Below are 14,879 nucleotides of genomic sequence, written 5' to 3'. Positions count from 1 at the left end.
CACCCTTGCCAACACCACTCCAACACCAGATGCGAGATCACCGGTTTTTGTTTCTTTTCCTTTCTTTTTCTTTTTCATTTTTCTTATTTTCTTTGAGAGATTCGTTCTTTCCTTGGTTTTGCTTTCACACCGAGACGGTGTGAAGTAAGTCTGAGGGAGGGATGTCTCCAAGTTACTAATGTCGTTTTCTTTGGTTGTTTCCTTTTGATTTTTCGAGTCTTTGAGTCATTTTCTTATTTTTATTGAGTCAAAAATGTTGGGACACTCTGATCATTTCTAGGAGTCTTTGCTTTGAATTAACACTCTAATGATTGCTTTAGTACTTTTGATTTTTGAATGAAGCTTGGAATGAACATGAGTAGAATCAACACGCCCCAAAAGTCCCTCACTGACGAGAACATTAAGTTGATCATGCGTTGCTCTAGCTTTGAAAGGACTTAACCGGATTTAACTTCTTGCCTTGGGACTTGGGATACATTGGACAAGACTCCTCCCTTATGCAATACAAGACATGAATCTCCTCGCAAAGTATGATTCCCCTCTCTCTTCCCTTCAATACTCATAAAAAAACAGAAAATAAGAGAAAATAAAAGAAGACAAAGAGAGGATATAGGTAATAAACAAGTGAACCGAGGGTTGTGCGTAAACCCGTGCATCCTTCAGAATTTATGGAAACCTGTCCCAAAGAAAAGAGCAAAGGATCGATAAAAAAAATACAATGATACCCTAGAAAATTAGGGAAAAATCGATCCTTTGGAAGTGAGAAAAGAGAGAGCAAAGATAGCATATGAAGGAATTCTTAGGCACTTAAAGGTTCAAGGAGTCAATAAGTTCAGTGATCGATATATTCTCGGTGAGACCACACATTTTTCACTAATCTGATTTAGAGAGGCAACAATGGGGATGTTGAAGGTTCTTTAAGGTTGTGGAGTTCAGAATAGGGTGTGTTGATTTTAATCATGCGCAGAGTACAAAAAGTAGTTCTTAATTTGATTTGATGAAGAGTGCAAAGAAGAGGTTTCCAAGAATATGTGAGTTTCCACTTTCAAACATTTTCTCTGATCTTGAGTTTTTGTCTATTCTTGCTTGAGGACAAGCAAAGATTCAAGTCCGGGGGAATTTTTGTGTATGTATTTTATAGGTTTTAACCATAGTTTTTAGGTTTGTTTTGAGTCTTTTATTGAGTCAAAGTGTGCTTTTAGAGTCTTTTTAGTTTTTTATGAATTTGTACAGCTTCTAGTTTGCTTTTGAAGGAAACTGAGTGTTTTGGGGATGGAAACAAGCATCTGGAGTCATTTTAGTGAAGACTGATCGAACTAGCAAGCAGATAGAGAAAACACAGAAAAGCATCCAGGATCGGCCGATCTACATTCGGGATCGACCGATCCCGTACCCGAAGCAACATTTCCTTTTTTGTTTTAAACCAACTTTTAGGGTTTTATTTTGATATTTAAGTTAGAGGCTCAGCCTCCAGAGACATAAACTTTTATTTCTACTCAGCTTTTGATTTTTGTAAACTTTGGGAGAAGATCTCTAATCCTTCTTGACACCTTGGAGAAGATTTCTAAACCTTCCTTATTTCTTTTGCAATTCAATTATGTCTTCTTCATCTTTGATTTGTTGTTTCCGTTTCTCCATGTCTGAGTAGTTTCTCTACTGGGTTTTTGGTTTCAAAGGGGTTTATGATTCTCTAACGATGGTGATCTAGATTTGGGGTTGATCTATTTTGTTCTTCATCTATTGTTGTTCTTAAAGCCTAAACTAGATTAGCTACCTAGTTTATGATCATAGGTTTAATTCATCGGGGCACCGAAAATGTTGTTGAGTTGCTAGAAAAGATCATAGGTGAGCAAGGTAGACCTTAGCCAATGGAAGTTGAAGTTGAGGCACCTTGTGAATAGATCAAACCTAAACTTTTATTGCTTGCTTGGTTTGCTAGATCCAAACGACGGTTTAGGGTTTAGTGAATACATTGCATAGATAGTTAATGTTGCAGAAGTAGGTTAGCTTTACAACCGTGATTTGAGTTCTAGAACGGTGCGTAACGCATCCCCATCTAATCATCATAGTCCGAGATAATATTCCCCATAGATTCTCTGCACCCAATATTTATTTTTTGATTTAAAACAGTTTATTTACATTCCGTTTTGATAATTACTTGTTTCACAAAACTTCCTTTTTATGTCTTAGCTATATTCGATCTTCATAGTTTCATAGTGCAATTGTTAGGTCCCTGTGGATTCGATCCTAAAGTGTTACGACGATACCACTAGATCATGATTGAGTGCATATTAGGTATTAATTGACCTGTTGATCACGGAGTTTGGAATGGAACCCATTTAGGCTGCGGTAGTGTAACATCCATGAACCAAATAGTGTGATTTGGGGATGGGTGTCGATCGACACACCCCTGGTTCGACCAGATTGTTTTATTTCGCAATTTTGGGTTGGTTTGGTTTATTTGGTTTGTCTAAACCGGGTATATAAGTGGAGAAGCGACCCAGGTCGAGGGTTTACGTGTTTTATCGCCGTTTAGAGAGAGTTAGAGGGAGAAAAGTGTTCTTGAGAGTTTGGAGGCTTTTTTGTGTGATTATTGGCTTGGATTGAGAGATTTGTTGCTGTGGAGTGAATACCTTGTGTTATGAACAAAGGAGAAGGCTTCTAAGGGTTGGATTCGTCGTTGTTGAGTCAGAATCTTCCTGCAAAAGAGTTAAAGGCAAGGTTTGTTCGTGGAATCAAGGCGATGATGAGGAGGATGATCTAGGGTCTCGTTGTGTGTTAGTCTTGGTTATGTTTATTAATGTTGGAACCTGGTTTAGTAGCATGCTAGGTTGTTGGTTAGAATGGTTAGGAATGTTCCTTTTGTTGGTATGTTTCCGGGGTGCATATTGGTTGTTATTGGTTTGTGGTTTGATGGTTTAATTAAGTATTATGGGTGCTTAATTATGTGATATATATTTTAAAAAAAACGGGTCGGGTTGTTTCAGTTAGAAAAGCCTCCGACGATGTACGGTACTCCTGGAACCCTGGAGGTTTGAGAATTCCGAGAAGCGAGCAGTTAAAAGCACTGAAATATCCATTTTTGATTACAAGGCGGCTAGCTATCGGAGGAAGCCAATAAGGTGCAAAATCTTGGAGAAGCCAATCAGGTTTTGAAGATTCAAGAAACTCCGTCAACGGAACTCGTAATCCGTCGAACGCGATTTTCAAATAAGGAACGAGATCCAATGGTACGTCTGTAGTGGATTTGGCGTCCTCCAGGAGTTTGTTGTGGCTGGAAAATGGGAGCTTAACGACATTAAGGGCGGAGGAGAGATTCTCCGGTAACCGTGGGAGGAGGCCGTCGATGTTACGAGGAGTGGAGATGAAAGACACGGTGTGACCCTTTTGAACCATGACCATAGAGAGCTGCAAGTGTGGAACCAAATGGCCAAAGGCTAACCATGGAAACATTGCTATGTGGAGCTTGGTTCCATATTCTCCATTATTTTCTTTAATGTTTGCCATTGCTATGATTTATGCACTATAGATGATGGACTCTACTGTTCTTTTATAGAGGAAAAGAAAATAGCATGAAGATATTTTGAGATCTCTTACCAATAAAGGAAAGGTTATTCACTTAGTTGATTGTGATAAGAAATGTTGTCTCTTAGTTAACGGTGGTAAATGAATGGGGAGTCACCAGCTGACCTCTCCAAATTTCAAAAATTTCCTTAGCACATAATGAGAAGAAAAAATACATTTGCACCATCAATTTTTTTTTTTTTAAGTTATGTGTGGTTGTAATGGAAATATTTAATAGATTGGCCCATCGTCGTTCTTGACATTATTGACGTTGTTTAAATTTTTTTTTTGTTTTTCTTGTCTACTATGCGAAGAGAGAACCCAATAGAGACGACAATCTCGACTCTTGAGTTACAGAGTAATTAATAAACCCGGCCGGGTAGAAAAAATATCTTGACTCTTGAGTTACTAACTTCTACAGTGCCCCGGCCCAACGAGGGCCTTATGCAAAATTTAAAAAATGTGTGTTTTTCACCTATGACAAAAGTTATAGATTTTCTACAAATGGCTACAACTTGATTTTTTAAGGTCTTTTACATATCCTACAAACGAAAAAGGCCTTTTACGTGTAAATAACAAAATCTTTATACATATCCTTAAAAAAATGTTTTTTGTTTAACAGATTTTTAAGTGAAAGACATTTTTAAAATTTTGGGCCCCGAATCTTTGGTTTTACTTGCTTCCCCTGTGGGTCAGGCCTGACAAGCCACGTAGCTAAAGTAGGCTATAGAAATGAAAATCACTAAAAAAAATGAGATTATATGCTTGGTCTATAAGACAATCATCACATCTTCAAGAATCTTGTTTACCAAGGAACTAACAAAAAAATTTTGTTATATAAATATTAATCGATAACTTGATTTACAAACATATATACGATATAGGATTTTGCATTTTCAAAGTTTTTCTTGTCATATGTAAAGAAAACAATAAAACGAATACTTCTAGGGTTTTCTCAAACTTGACATAACAAACTTGATTAAACCGGAAACACACCATTTAGTTTTATTTAGTACAATCGATACTATACTACAATATTTATTAAAATCAAGAAAAGCTTAATTATTTTACTTGATCAGTGATGTAAAAACTTTACAGGAAGAAGTGGAAGCTCGTTTTTCTTGCTCGCATTGAGGCCAGGAGATTCTTCCATGTCGATATCTTCCACCACCATGCCTTCCGGTAATTTCCAGTCAAATTGATACAACATATTTGCAAGACCAAACTCCACCATTGTTGTCCCCATGTACATGGCAGGACACATTCTCCTACCACTTCCAAATGGTAATAGCTCAAAGTTTTGTCCTTTTGCATCAATGTTACTATTAATAAACCTCTCTGGAAGAAACTCCTCTGGGTCTTTCCAAGTATCCGGATCACGTCCGATAGCCCAAACATTCACATAAAGTCGTGTCTTGGCTGGAATCGTGTAGCCGTTGATCTCAAAATCAGACATAACTTCTCTTGGAACCAAAAGAGGTGCTGGAGGATGTAGCCTCCATGTTTCATTGATCACCATTTTCAGATAGTGGAGCTGATCTATGTCATTCAAGCTGATCACTGACTTGTTACCAATTTGATTTCTAATTTCGGATTGCACTTTCTTCATTACTCGCGGGTTTCTCATAAGTTCTGTCATTGCCCATGTCATTGTTATTGCAGATGTGCCGATGCCTCCAAGAAGAACATTCTGTAATAAGACCATTAAAAGAATTATATAATAATCAGGTAATACAATCCTACAACTGAATTGCGTATATTTACCATTAAGACTGCTTTGATATGGTTTCTTGTGAGCTTGCCATATCCAAGAACAGTTCCTTCTTTCTCTAACCTCAAGAGCAAGTGCACAAAATCTTCAACTCCTTCTTTGTTCCCCTGTTTATGTATATCAAACATTTGTTCATAGAACGCATCGAGACCTCTCACGCTTCTCTCTCTCTGCCCCTGTAAACCTGTGAGCCAGTCGACGATCCAACCACCAGTTGGAAAATAATCGGAGGCAGAGAAGCTCCCCAAAAACAAAAATGCATCATGGATTAACTTGTCGAAATTGTCACTGTTGAGTACAGTTCCTTGGAAACTCACACCAAATGCTGCCTTGCATATCACGCCTACTGTTAAAGAAGCTAACTTCTCGCTCAAGTTAATCGGAGTTTGCTGAGCAGCTGATTCCGAGAAGGAATCCATCAGTTTCTTGACTTCCTCGTCCTTAATGGGTTGTATCAAGTGAACTCGGTTGACACTGAAGAGTTCTTGGACACAAATCCTCCTTAATTCTTTCCAGTAATCATTGAAAGGTGAGAAAACTATGTCTAGGTAGTTGTATGAGAGCGCTCTTGGTCCTAAATAAATATATGTTTTGTTTAATCCTATGAACAAAGAAACCAAAATCAAAATTTAAGTATGTGTTGAGTGATACCTGCTAAGCTAGGACGGCTACAACAATGGAGGTCATGTATTTTCAGAGCTTGCTTTGCTGTTTCAGATGAAGAAACTATGACTGTTGGGATACTTCCAAACTTCAAAAGCATCACAGGACCATACTTTTTGGAGAGTCTCCATAGAGACTGATGTGGTAATTCTCCGAGCTGATGCAAGTTGCCGATGATCGGAAATCCAGGAGGAGACGGTGGTTTCCCTTGATGTTGCCGCTGCTTCTTGAGTCTCAAAGCGGCAAGAAGGAGAATACAAGAGAGAAAGAGAAGTGATAGAAACCAAACTGTAGCCATTTGTTGATTTGATGGCTGATGAAGGGAAAGAAAGACATATGTATAGCAATATTGCTCTCTTCAATTATTTTCTGACATCCTCACTAATATTAACTTTTAAAAGAAATAATAATTTAACTCAATTTGCATGTATAATAAATCATTTTTTCAAAACCGTATATGTGTCATGGGCCTGTGGCTATTTATTTATATTTTCTTTTACTGTATAAAATGATTAAATTAGTTTCTTTTAGTACCTACACATCACATCAGCTTAATTTGATAAAGTTTTGGTTACAAAAAAAGTTCAGGTGAAAAGAGATGTGAATTAAATTGAGTAAGCAGATGTGCTCTGATACGAAGGAGAACAAATTATGATCTTCAAACTACTGTCCTTGAACAATTTCTTCTACAAACAATTCTTCTCACTCAAGAATAATTTACATTTTTTTATTCAAAATAAAAATATTCCAAATCGTTAAACGTATTATTTTAGAAGAAAAAAAAAGGAAAAAGTCGAATAATTTGGTTAGGTGACCAAAGAATCCAAGATATTTTGAATCACATGAATCACAAGAATATTATTTGTCACCACATTTTATTTTAGTTTACACACAAAAAAATTTACTTAAAAAATTTATAATTGGAAATTACGTCATGATATTGTTTTAGAGTTTAGTTATTTTCTTTTTTTTTTTAAACTAAAATCAAACTACTATCATAGATTTTTTAATATCTCTACAGGATGTTAAAACCTTTTGACTTACGTCATGACTAATGATATTGTTTTACAAAGATTTTAGTGTAGCAAACATGTAATGATTTTGATCTGATTCAAAAGCTTCGCAAGGTCAAAGTGATGATCACAGGATTCACAAAGACAGGATTATAACACTGTACGTAATATATATATAGGGGTTGATCCAACACAAGACCTAATACAAGACTGAAGCTAATCGAGAGCAATTGGGTTTCCATTAGCAATCAAGTCTAACTAATTACTTCAATAATCATCGTAGCATAATTAACTTCAACTGGCTAGAAAAGAAAAGCTCATAGAAGGTTTTGTTCAAACATTTTATCCCGATGAAGAAATGTTTGCCCGCATGCAATCCCCATATAAATAGGGTCACGGAAAATGGTGGCCACTCTAAAAGTCTACATCATTAACGATACAGGAGAAACATGAACCTATGATTCTGTTCTTAGCATCAACAAAGAAAACTAGCCATGTGATGTTGTAAAATTCTTTAAAAGATAAGAGAATCACTGTGTTTACTAGGCGGCCTCTTCCATAACATGTTCCGCGGTGGCTGGAGCCACTGGGTAATAATGGTAATGTAGCTCGCCAACGTCATCTCCAGAGAGTTTCGTCCATCCTTGAGGCCCAACGTGGTACACTGATCAATAGAGATTAGGGAAAGTTAAATACACTTGTAAAGTTACAAACTTACAATCACAAGAATAATGTATTGCCAGAAGAAATGATTGTTCTTTTACCGCTAGCAACTCCACCACTAGCTCCATCACGGAATGTAGCGTGGTAGATGGATCTCCTTGCTAACTCTGAGGCTTCTTCAATCGACATATCGAATTTGTATCTGTTGACAAAACGATCATAAGATTGAGTGGTTATAATACTACTGAAACTTTGGTGTGGGATTGTGACTAAAAGAGAAGTAGGGTTGAAATAGAGAAATACCCGCTGTCGAGAACACCGTAGGCGTATGGTGAACCGGAACCAACAGAGAATCTGTCTCCCTTAAGTCGTCCTCCTTCGTTGTCAACATAGTACAATCCAGGGCCCTATTTCAATAAAGATTATACAATTTTAGCGTCTCAACATTTCGCTTTGCTGAGTGAAACTATAGACCGGAAAGGAAATAACGGTTTGGATATAAAGATTGGGGTACTGACTGTTTCATCCCATCCAGCAATCATTGTGCCAACGGAAAGTCCCATTCCACGGTATGAATAGAGCATGTTAGCAAGAAGCTTTGAGGCTCCTGATACAGAGATCCTTCTTTTGTTTGCCAGCTCATGTAGACGGCACTAAGATAAACAAATAAACCACACCCTCTATTAAAGACATAGAGTCCAGTTTTGGTATACAAGTTAGGAAACAAACTACAATAGCATAAACTGGGACAAGCTTTTAGATACAAGAAATCAAAGAACCCATATGTATGCCCTTGTCTACATCAACTCCATAACAAAAAAGGAGATTAGCTATATGAAAAAAGGAGAGGTGAGACGGAACCAGATTGCCACAGCAATGAAGATAACTGATAGACGTAGTCAACAATTCAGAAAGCTAGCAAAAAATGATCGTTAGGTACCTTAATTCCCAGATTTCTGTGCCAGAATTGGCAATCAGCAGCACCACCAGCCATTGTACCAAGCATATAAGGATTAATTTCAATAATCTTCTTCACAGACTGCGACGCTGGATTAGACAAAAATGTAAAACACACAAACAAAACATCAGCAATCACACAAATGCCTAGTTTCTTCTATGTACAATATCAATGGCAAACATAATAAAGATAAGAACTTCGTTTAACAATCCAACACAGAAATAAAGCCAGCAAGAATCTACTTCAATCTTTAGAGAGGTCAAAAGACACAACCAAACACATATAGAGATATGAAATAAACATAAAAAAAAAAAAGAAAAAAAAAGCAAATTCAAAGAGAGAAACATACAGATATATCCTCCCATGCTAGCTCGAGAATCAGCAGCTACCATAACTCCTTCTTTAAAGATAAACGCAAGTGTAGTTGTACCCTTTGCAGGCTTCACCATCTCCACAGATTTCTTCTGAAACCCATCAAACTCAAAAAAAAAAAAACAAAATCCCACAATTAAATAATAATCAAATTCAAAAGTATTAGAATCTGTAACAAAAACTGAATTTTGAAACTCAAACTCACATCAGTTGTACGAGGAAGATCAAACGAAGGTACAGACGAAACCCCATCAAGCATCTCACTGTTTGATCCAAAGCCAATCACAGGCATACTTGTCTCAAATCCACTAGTGTCAAGCTTCATTGTCAAAATTCCTATACAGAATCGTCGAATCACCAAACCATTCAATAAATTATGCAAAATCATGAAGCTTTAGATAAACCCAAATCAGGGTATTAACAAAAGGAGCTTCCTTTCACAGATCAAATCGGATCTAACACGAGATTACTTTCGTGTGTGTGATAAATCATAGACCCTAATAGTTCATTGTAAAGTCAAAATAATCACAGTTAGGGGACTGATACATACCTGAAGAACGAAATTGAGTAGCGAAATTAAGGAACTGTGTGAGATAAACTGGAGAATGGCAAAGCAAATTATGGAAGGATGTTTCTTGTGCTCCGGGCAAACTGATGAACGGGGCCAGATATGGGCGATCGGGTCGGGTCGGGTCATTTCGTGTTATAGTTTTTATTATGTTGGGCTTAATGGGCCATAAGTGGGCCTTTTCTACTTTTCTCTTCGTTATGTGTGCCATATTCTATGAATTACACTTACTTTTCTACTTTTCTCTCCGTTAGTCTTTTTTTTTCGTCTACAGTTACTTAGTTACTTTAATCTTTCTTTGATTATTTGAACACAAAAAATGAACTTTCTTTGATTATTAATTATATAAAAATAATTAGTAAGACAAGTCAAAAGATTTCGATCATTTATATCAGGTGTTATTCGTTAATTAATTTTGTTAATTACAGTTGGAACTTGGAAGCCAGTGTTATTTTTTGATCGAATCCTCATTGATTTTACATTTGATTTTAACAGACCATTAAATGTTTATAGTTAAATAATGCAATGGCTTTTAGACCAAAAAGTAAAATGAAAAATCATGTTAAAATGTTCCTTAAATACTATTATTACTAGGACTCACCCCCTTCCCTCCTGATGTCGCGGGGGAAGTATTTTAGAAAAAAATAAATAAATTTAAAATTTAAAACTATACATTATGAAATCATTTGAATGTAATAGAATATTTTGAATACATAAACATTAAACATAAAATGTTACAAAAAACACAACCATCAAAATGAAAACTTATAAACAAACAAGATTATGTAGAATAGATGTAACTTTGCAAAAAACACTGTTTCAAGTATTATCTCCCTTCCTTTACCTTGATCAAGATCCCTCGTGAGTCCAACGTTAGGGCAGATTGTCTTGTCCGATCTTCAAGATCTTTAATTTTTGAAACTTCTTTTGTAAACTCTTATCCTCCTGTTTGGGCAACCAATCTTGAAGTAATCTTTTAATTTATTTAATGTTTGGTTTAAAAAAATGTTATAAATATATAAGATATTTTATGAAGAATTATGGTAAAGAGCTACAATTAAAAAAATCATAATGACAAAGTGATCTTAACTGAGAATATTGAATTAATGGTTGTAATGAGTAAATGTAATTTTTATTAAATAATTATAATTAAAAATGTATTTAATAATGAGTGAAACTATATCAAAGAAAAATTGAAATTAAAACATACAACTTTCAAAAACATGATAAAATAAAATTTAAATATTAAAATAGTTTTAACGAAAAGTTACGATAAAAAGACGCAACTGTAAATTCTATATTAAGTCGTATTAAATTTCTCTATTGCTATAAGGATTTCTAAATTTTTATTTAGATTATAGAATAACGTTGAATATTAGATATTGATATTTAATTATTTAGACTCAAAATAAAATGAGAAATTTGTTTTAACAAACTTGTTGGTTACTGATGAAGAGACAAATATAAAGAGAGTTCAGAAGACATGACTATTTAAATAGACACACGTCAATGACGTCATACACATATTAGAACGAAAGTTGTGATGAAAAATATAAATAAAATATAGTGAAAAGAAACAACTCTACAATAAACAGATATAACCGTTTGAATTTTTTAAAAAAAATAAAAAACAAAAACAAAATTTTACGAAAAGGTATTACGAAAAATCGCAACTGTTTGCACTTGATTATACCTAATAATTCATATAAACTGATTTTAAATAGAATGCATCTTTATTATCATATTGAAAATGTCAAATTCAAAAAGTAACTATATAATCCATCTAACTGTTGAAAAAAAACTCTACTTATTTTTATTAAATTTTTATATTTAAAATTAACTATAAGTTGCAAATTAGATTCATCATTCTAAAAATCTTTTGTTAAATCAAGAATTGGAGGAATTTCTTTTACTTTTAAAAGAATAATGCTATAGAATAATTTAGAAAGCTGTAAAAACTGGTGATATTGAAAATTTATATTATTTTGTCATGACAAAAAAAATGAAAACAGTTCAAACATACAAATATATGTATATATATATATATAGATTTCAAACGATACGAATGTTCCAATAAACACAACTCTACAGTGAACCGTTGTAACTTTTCATAAATAACCGTTTTAATGAACCATCACTACTTTTTGGAAAATATTAAAAAGGTACGATTGAAAAAACATAACTGTTGGTCGCATTTATTCGGATTGTTATTATATATAGATTCTTCTCCTTCCGTGTCAAATTTATAAAGTTAAAAGTCTTAAAACAGCCTCTTAAGTTTGGAACATTCTACTTTACAAAAACTAATGACGCAATTAAAATAAAATGATTACCATTAACATTTAACAATTCTTGTCAGACCTATAAATACAGAATATTAATTATTTCTAAATCTGGCAAAAAAAAAAAATGAAAAGAAAAGGAGCAAAGGCAATCGCAAAACGCTAGCGTCTGGTATTGCATCTTCTAGCTCGCATAGCTCCTGAAGGAGGACTATTAAACGAAACGCTGCAATGAGTATGCAACCGATAAGAGTACCTAAACAATGGTCCAAAGTAGGAACGTGCGTGAAACGTTCCTCTTAGGTTCAACAAAACCGGACCGGTTTCAATCTGACGCTGCAGCTCCCTGCTCTGTGTTGGCTGAAGCTGAACCTGACTACTCACAAGATGAATATTTGCAAAGATCGACATTTTTTTTGGAACCTTGAACGGTTCAATGTATTGAGTCGCTATGAGGTTGTTGTAATAGTAAAGCTCGAACGTCGCATAGGTAAAGTCCACACTGCTTTTCTTGCTTGGGTTTGTGACGTTTGCTAAAATGGTTAGATCACCGTTTAGCAAGAACCCCATGTCGAGGTAAGCAGCGTTTAGGTTAGCGGCTGAGATATCGACGTAGGGAGAACGAGGACGGTACACGAGGTAGACGATTAGGACGATTAGACCGCCGAGAATAAGAAGGACCCAGAATATTGCACAGCAAAATGCAGCTGACCATGTCATTGTGCTTGTCTCTCTTGAAGGAGGTGGTAACCGTGGACCACCGCGGCGATGCGGTGATGGTGTTGGAGCGGTTCTCCATGGACTTGGTTTAGGTATTGGAGGTAATGTTGATCCATACCCGCCTCCACGTGGGGGTGGTTGTGGTGGTGGAGGTCGTTGTTGTTGTTGTTGTTGTTGATGATGATGATCTTCAGGGCTTAATAGTAATGGTCTTTTTGCAGAGTTTGGAGTTTTTCTTGGTGGGAGTTTGTCTTCTGGGTTTAATGGTAAAGGTATTATAGAATGTGTTGGTTCTTGGATTGGATTGTCACGGTGGCGACCACGAGACTTGATTAGGATTCCGGGTGGAGCGACTGGGTGAGGTTGCGGGGTTTTGTGGTGTGGAGTTTTGTGTTTAGGGGTTTTGTGGTGTGGAATGGGTGGGATGAGAGGTTGATGTGGAGATGTTTGTGAGGTAGAAGCACCACCGCCTTTGAGATGTGGATTCTGAGTTGGAATTCGCGCGAAATGAGGGTTGGTTTCATAGTGATCATGATGAGACATTTAGAGGACGTACGAAGCTAAAAAAGCATCAAAGGAAATTGAGTTAAGTAAAGACTTGAGATGAAAGAATGAGAAGGGAGAGAGAGATTTGAATTGTTTCTAATTTCTAAATGAGATAGAGAGAGAGGGAGAGAGAATAACTTGGTGACAAGTTCAAGTAAGGATTCTTGTTGTTGAAAACAAAATCAAGGAATGAAAGTGATAGAACGAAGCAAGTAATCTTTTTGTAGATTCCTTGCACTAATTTTAAATCAGACTCTAATCTCTCTAAAGACAAAACAAAAAAAAAAAAAAAAAAAAAANAAAAAAAAAAAAAAAAAAAAAAAAAAAAAAACTATAAAAACATTACCTCTTTCTTTTCTCATTCAAAAGTGTATCAAGAAAGATGTAATTACTAAAATACTCAGTCCAAATTCTCCAAAACCCCAATAAAGATCTCGATTCTAGTTTAGACTGGTTAAGGAACTTACAGTAACATATCACTGGAGTATATATATGTAAATCAATCTTTATTCAGCTCATTCCGGGGGAAAGATGTTGAGTCTGAGAGCACTTGGGTTTCTCTAACGAATATGTCTGAGAAAATGAAATGAACTTTTAACAAACAATGGTAACATTTTGGTAAAAAAGGTCAAATGCAACACAAGTAAAACTCAAATGCTGTGAATGTGTTCAGATTCAGCAGCTCAGACACCTCAATTTGTAAAATGTTTAAGAGAAGGAGTCGTTGTTACGTACCACCTCATCATATTGGACTCCTAAAGTTTCTTCCGCTAAACCCTTTTGCAATATCATTCTTCTAGTAGGTAAGGAAGATAAACCTATTATGATCTAGAATCCAAAATGGTGACTTTGATTGATCCTCTTCAAGAACTTTCCGATAGAGAAGATAGAAAAAAATGACTCCTTGATGCAAGCTGATAGATCATTAAACTACGCACATATTAAAGATATGTCTCCTATAGATCAAGAAGGCCATGATCTGGTTACTGCAAATCTGATGCTAAACACTTTTGTTTCTGCATATGTATTGTGTTCTCTGATCAATTTCTGCAGCATCAAACATGAAACCTAAGACTCTGCAATGACGATTACTACAAAAGTTGACAAAGAAAACTACATGTCGAGCCTGACCAAACAGATACTAGTAAAGAGGAGGAAGCAAACAACCAATTAAACCTATACAAAAGGTACTTTCCAAGGATCTTCAGTGCAATCACAGATTGGTCAGGAAACAGTATTTGCTCTTACTTCATCTCTGGAAAGAGTTAACCTAAGCTTTAAAGCAGAATCATCTCAGGGTACAAGAAAGACAGTGCAAGCAGAGAAGCAGCGCACTGTACCCTGTCACGAACTATCTAAGATCCCAGAAACAACTTTGAGTACATATATACTTCTTGTATCTGATGTTCTTCCCTAATAATTATGATAAACGTAGGAAAAGAGAAGCCTTTGTTATTCATAGAGTAAACAACAACTAATAGATACCAATTCCACATTTGATTCCATTCATCAAAAGTTCAAAATGAACAAAAAAAAAAAAAAACTCTGAACCACAACTGTGTTATGTTATATCTAACACTGATCAACATTGAAATAAGATACTGATGAATGGTAATAGCAGCACTGTTGGCTCAGCTTCAGCTCTCATAAACCTCTGCAAAGAAGAACAATGACAAAAACAAAAAAAGATCTTACTAACCACAAAACAACACAAAAGATGTAAAAGATTTGATTTTTGAGTGGAGGGGGGGGGGGGGGG

The 14,879-nt window shown here is 35.5% G+C and overlaps 4 protein-coding genes and 1 pseudogene across 4 annotated transcripts in view; all 5 read right to left on the bottom strand.

Annotated features, from left to right (window-relative positions):
- LOC104793914 overlaps nt 1-3,507 on the bottom strand; it is a 6,756-nt pseudogene extending 3,249 nt beyond the window's left edge.
- Nucleotides 4,526-6,339, bottom strand: LOC104790275 (cytochrome P450 71B37). The gene is made up of 3 exons (XM_010515988.2): nt 5,987-6,339; nt 5,329-5,909; nt 4,526-5,254 (listed from the first exon to the last, which is right to left on the bottom strand). The coding sequence occupies exons 1-3, from the start codon at nt 6,294-6,296 to the stop codon at nt 4,640-4,642; spliced, it is 1,506 nt and encodes a 501-aa protein (XP_010514290.1). The 5' UTR covers nt 6,297-6,339; the 3' UTR covers nt 4,526-4,639.
- On the bottom strand, nt 7,315-9,661 carry LOC104790274 (proteasome subunit beta type-5-B). Its single transcript, XM_010515987.2, has 8 exons — nt 9,555-9,661; nt 9,210-9,340; nt 8,982-9,111; nt 8,615-8,721; nt 8,193-8,327; nt 7,978-8,081; nt 7,776-7,876; nt 7,315-7,675 (listed from the first exon to the last, which is right to left on the bottom strand). The coding sequence occupies exons 2-8, from the start codon at nt 9,327-9,329 to the stop codon at nt 7,554-7,556; spliced, it is 819 nt and encodes a 272-aa protein (XP_010514289.1). The 5' UTR covers nt 9,330-9,340; nt 9,555-9,661; the 3' UTR covers nt 7,315-7,553.
- Nucleotides 11,803-13,197, bottom strand: LOC104790273. Its single transcript, XM_010515986.1, has one exon. It carries the CDS (start codon nt 13,115-13,117, stop codon nt 12,017-12,019), a length of 1,101 nt encoding a protein of 366 aa, XP_010514288.1. The 5' UTR covers nt 13,118-13,197; the 3' UTR covers nt 11,803-12,016.
- LOC104790272 overlaps nt 14,558-14,879 on the bottom strand; it is a 1,310-nt gene continuing 988 nt past the window's right edge. Inside the window, exon 3 of the mRNA XM_010515984.2 lies at nt 14,558-14,774. Coding sequence (XP_010514286.1) covers nt 14,765-14,774 — 10 coding nt within the window. The 3' untranslated portion in view covers nt 14,558-14,764. The remainder of the gene's footprint in view (nt 14,775-14,879) is intronic.

The sequence above is a fragment of the Camelina sativa genome, chromosome 6 (assembly GCF_000633955.1).
Source record: "Camelina sativa cultivar DH55 chromosome 6, Cs, whole genome shotgun sequence".
Taxonomy (NCBI): domain Eukaryota; kingdom Viridiplantae; phylum Streptophyta; class Magnoliopsida; order Brassicales; family Brassicaceae; genus Camelina; species Camelina sativa.
This window is presented reverse-complemented; position numbering and strand designations above follow the sequence as displayed.

What these genes read in the sequence shown, in the direction of transcription:
- LOC104790273 (XM_010515986.1), bottom strand. Translation starts at nt 13,117, where the DNA reads ATGTCTCATCATGATCACTATGAAACCAACCCTCATTTCGCGCGAATT.
- LOC104790274 (XM_010515987.2), bottom strand. Translation starts at nt 9,329, where the DNA reads ATGAAGCTTGACACTAGTGGATTTGAGACAAGTATGCCTGTGATTGGC. An exon ending in TACGGTGTTCTCGACAGCGG is followed by an intron (nt 7,877 to 7,977) that starts GTATTTCTCTAT and finishes TTTTGTCAACAG; the next exon opens with ATACAAATTCGATATGTCGA. An exon ending in TAGTGGTGGAGTTGCTAGCG is followed by an intron (nt 7,676 to 7,775) that starts GTAAAAGAACAA and finishes TCTATTGATCAG; the next exon opens with TGTACCACGTTGGGCCTCAA.
- LOC104790275 (XM_010515988.2), bottom strand. Translation starts at nt 6,296, where the DNA reads ATGGCTACAGTTTGGTTTCTATCACTTCTCTTTCTCTCTTGTATTCTC. An exon ending in TAGCCGTCCTAGCTTAGCAG is followed by an intron (nt 5,910 to 5,986) that starts GTATCACTCAAC and finishes ATATTTATTTAG; the next exon opens with GACCAAGAGCGCTCTCATAC. An exon ending in ATATCAAAGCAGTCTTAATG is followed by an intron (nt 5,255 to 5,328) that starts GTAAATATACGC and finishes GTCTTATTACAG; the next exon opens with AATGTTCTTCTTGGAGGCAT.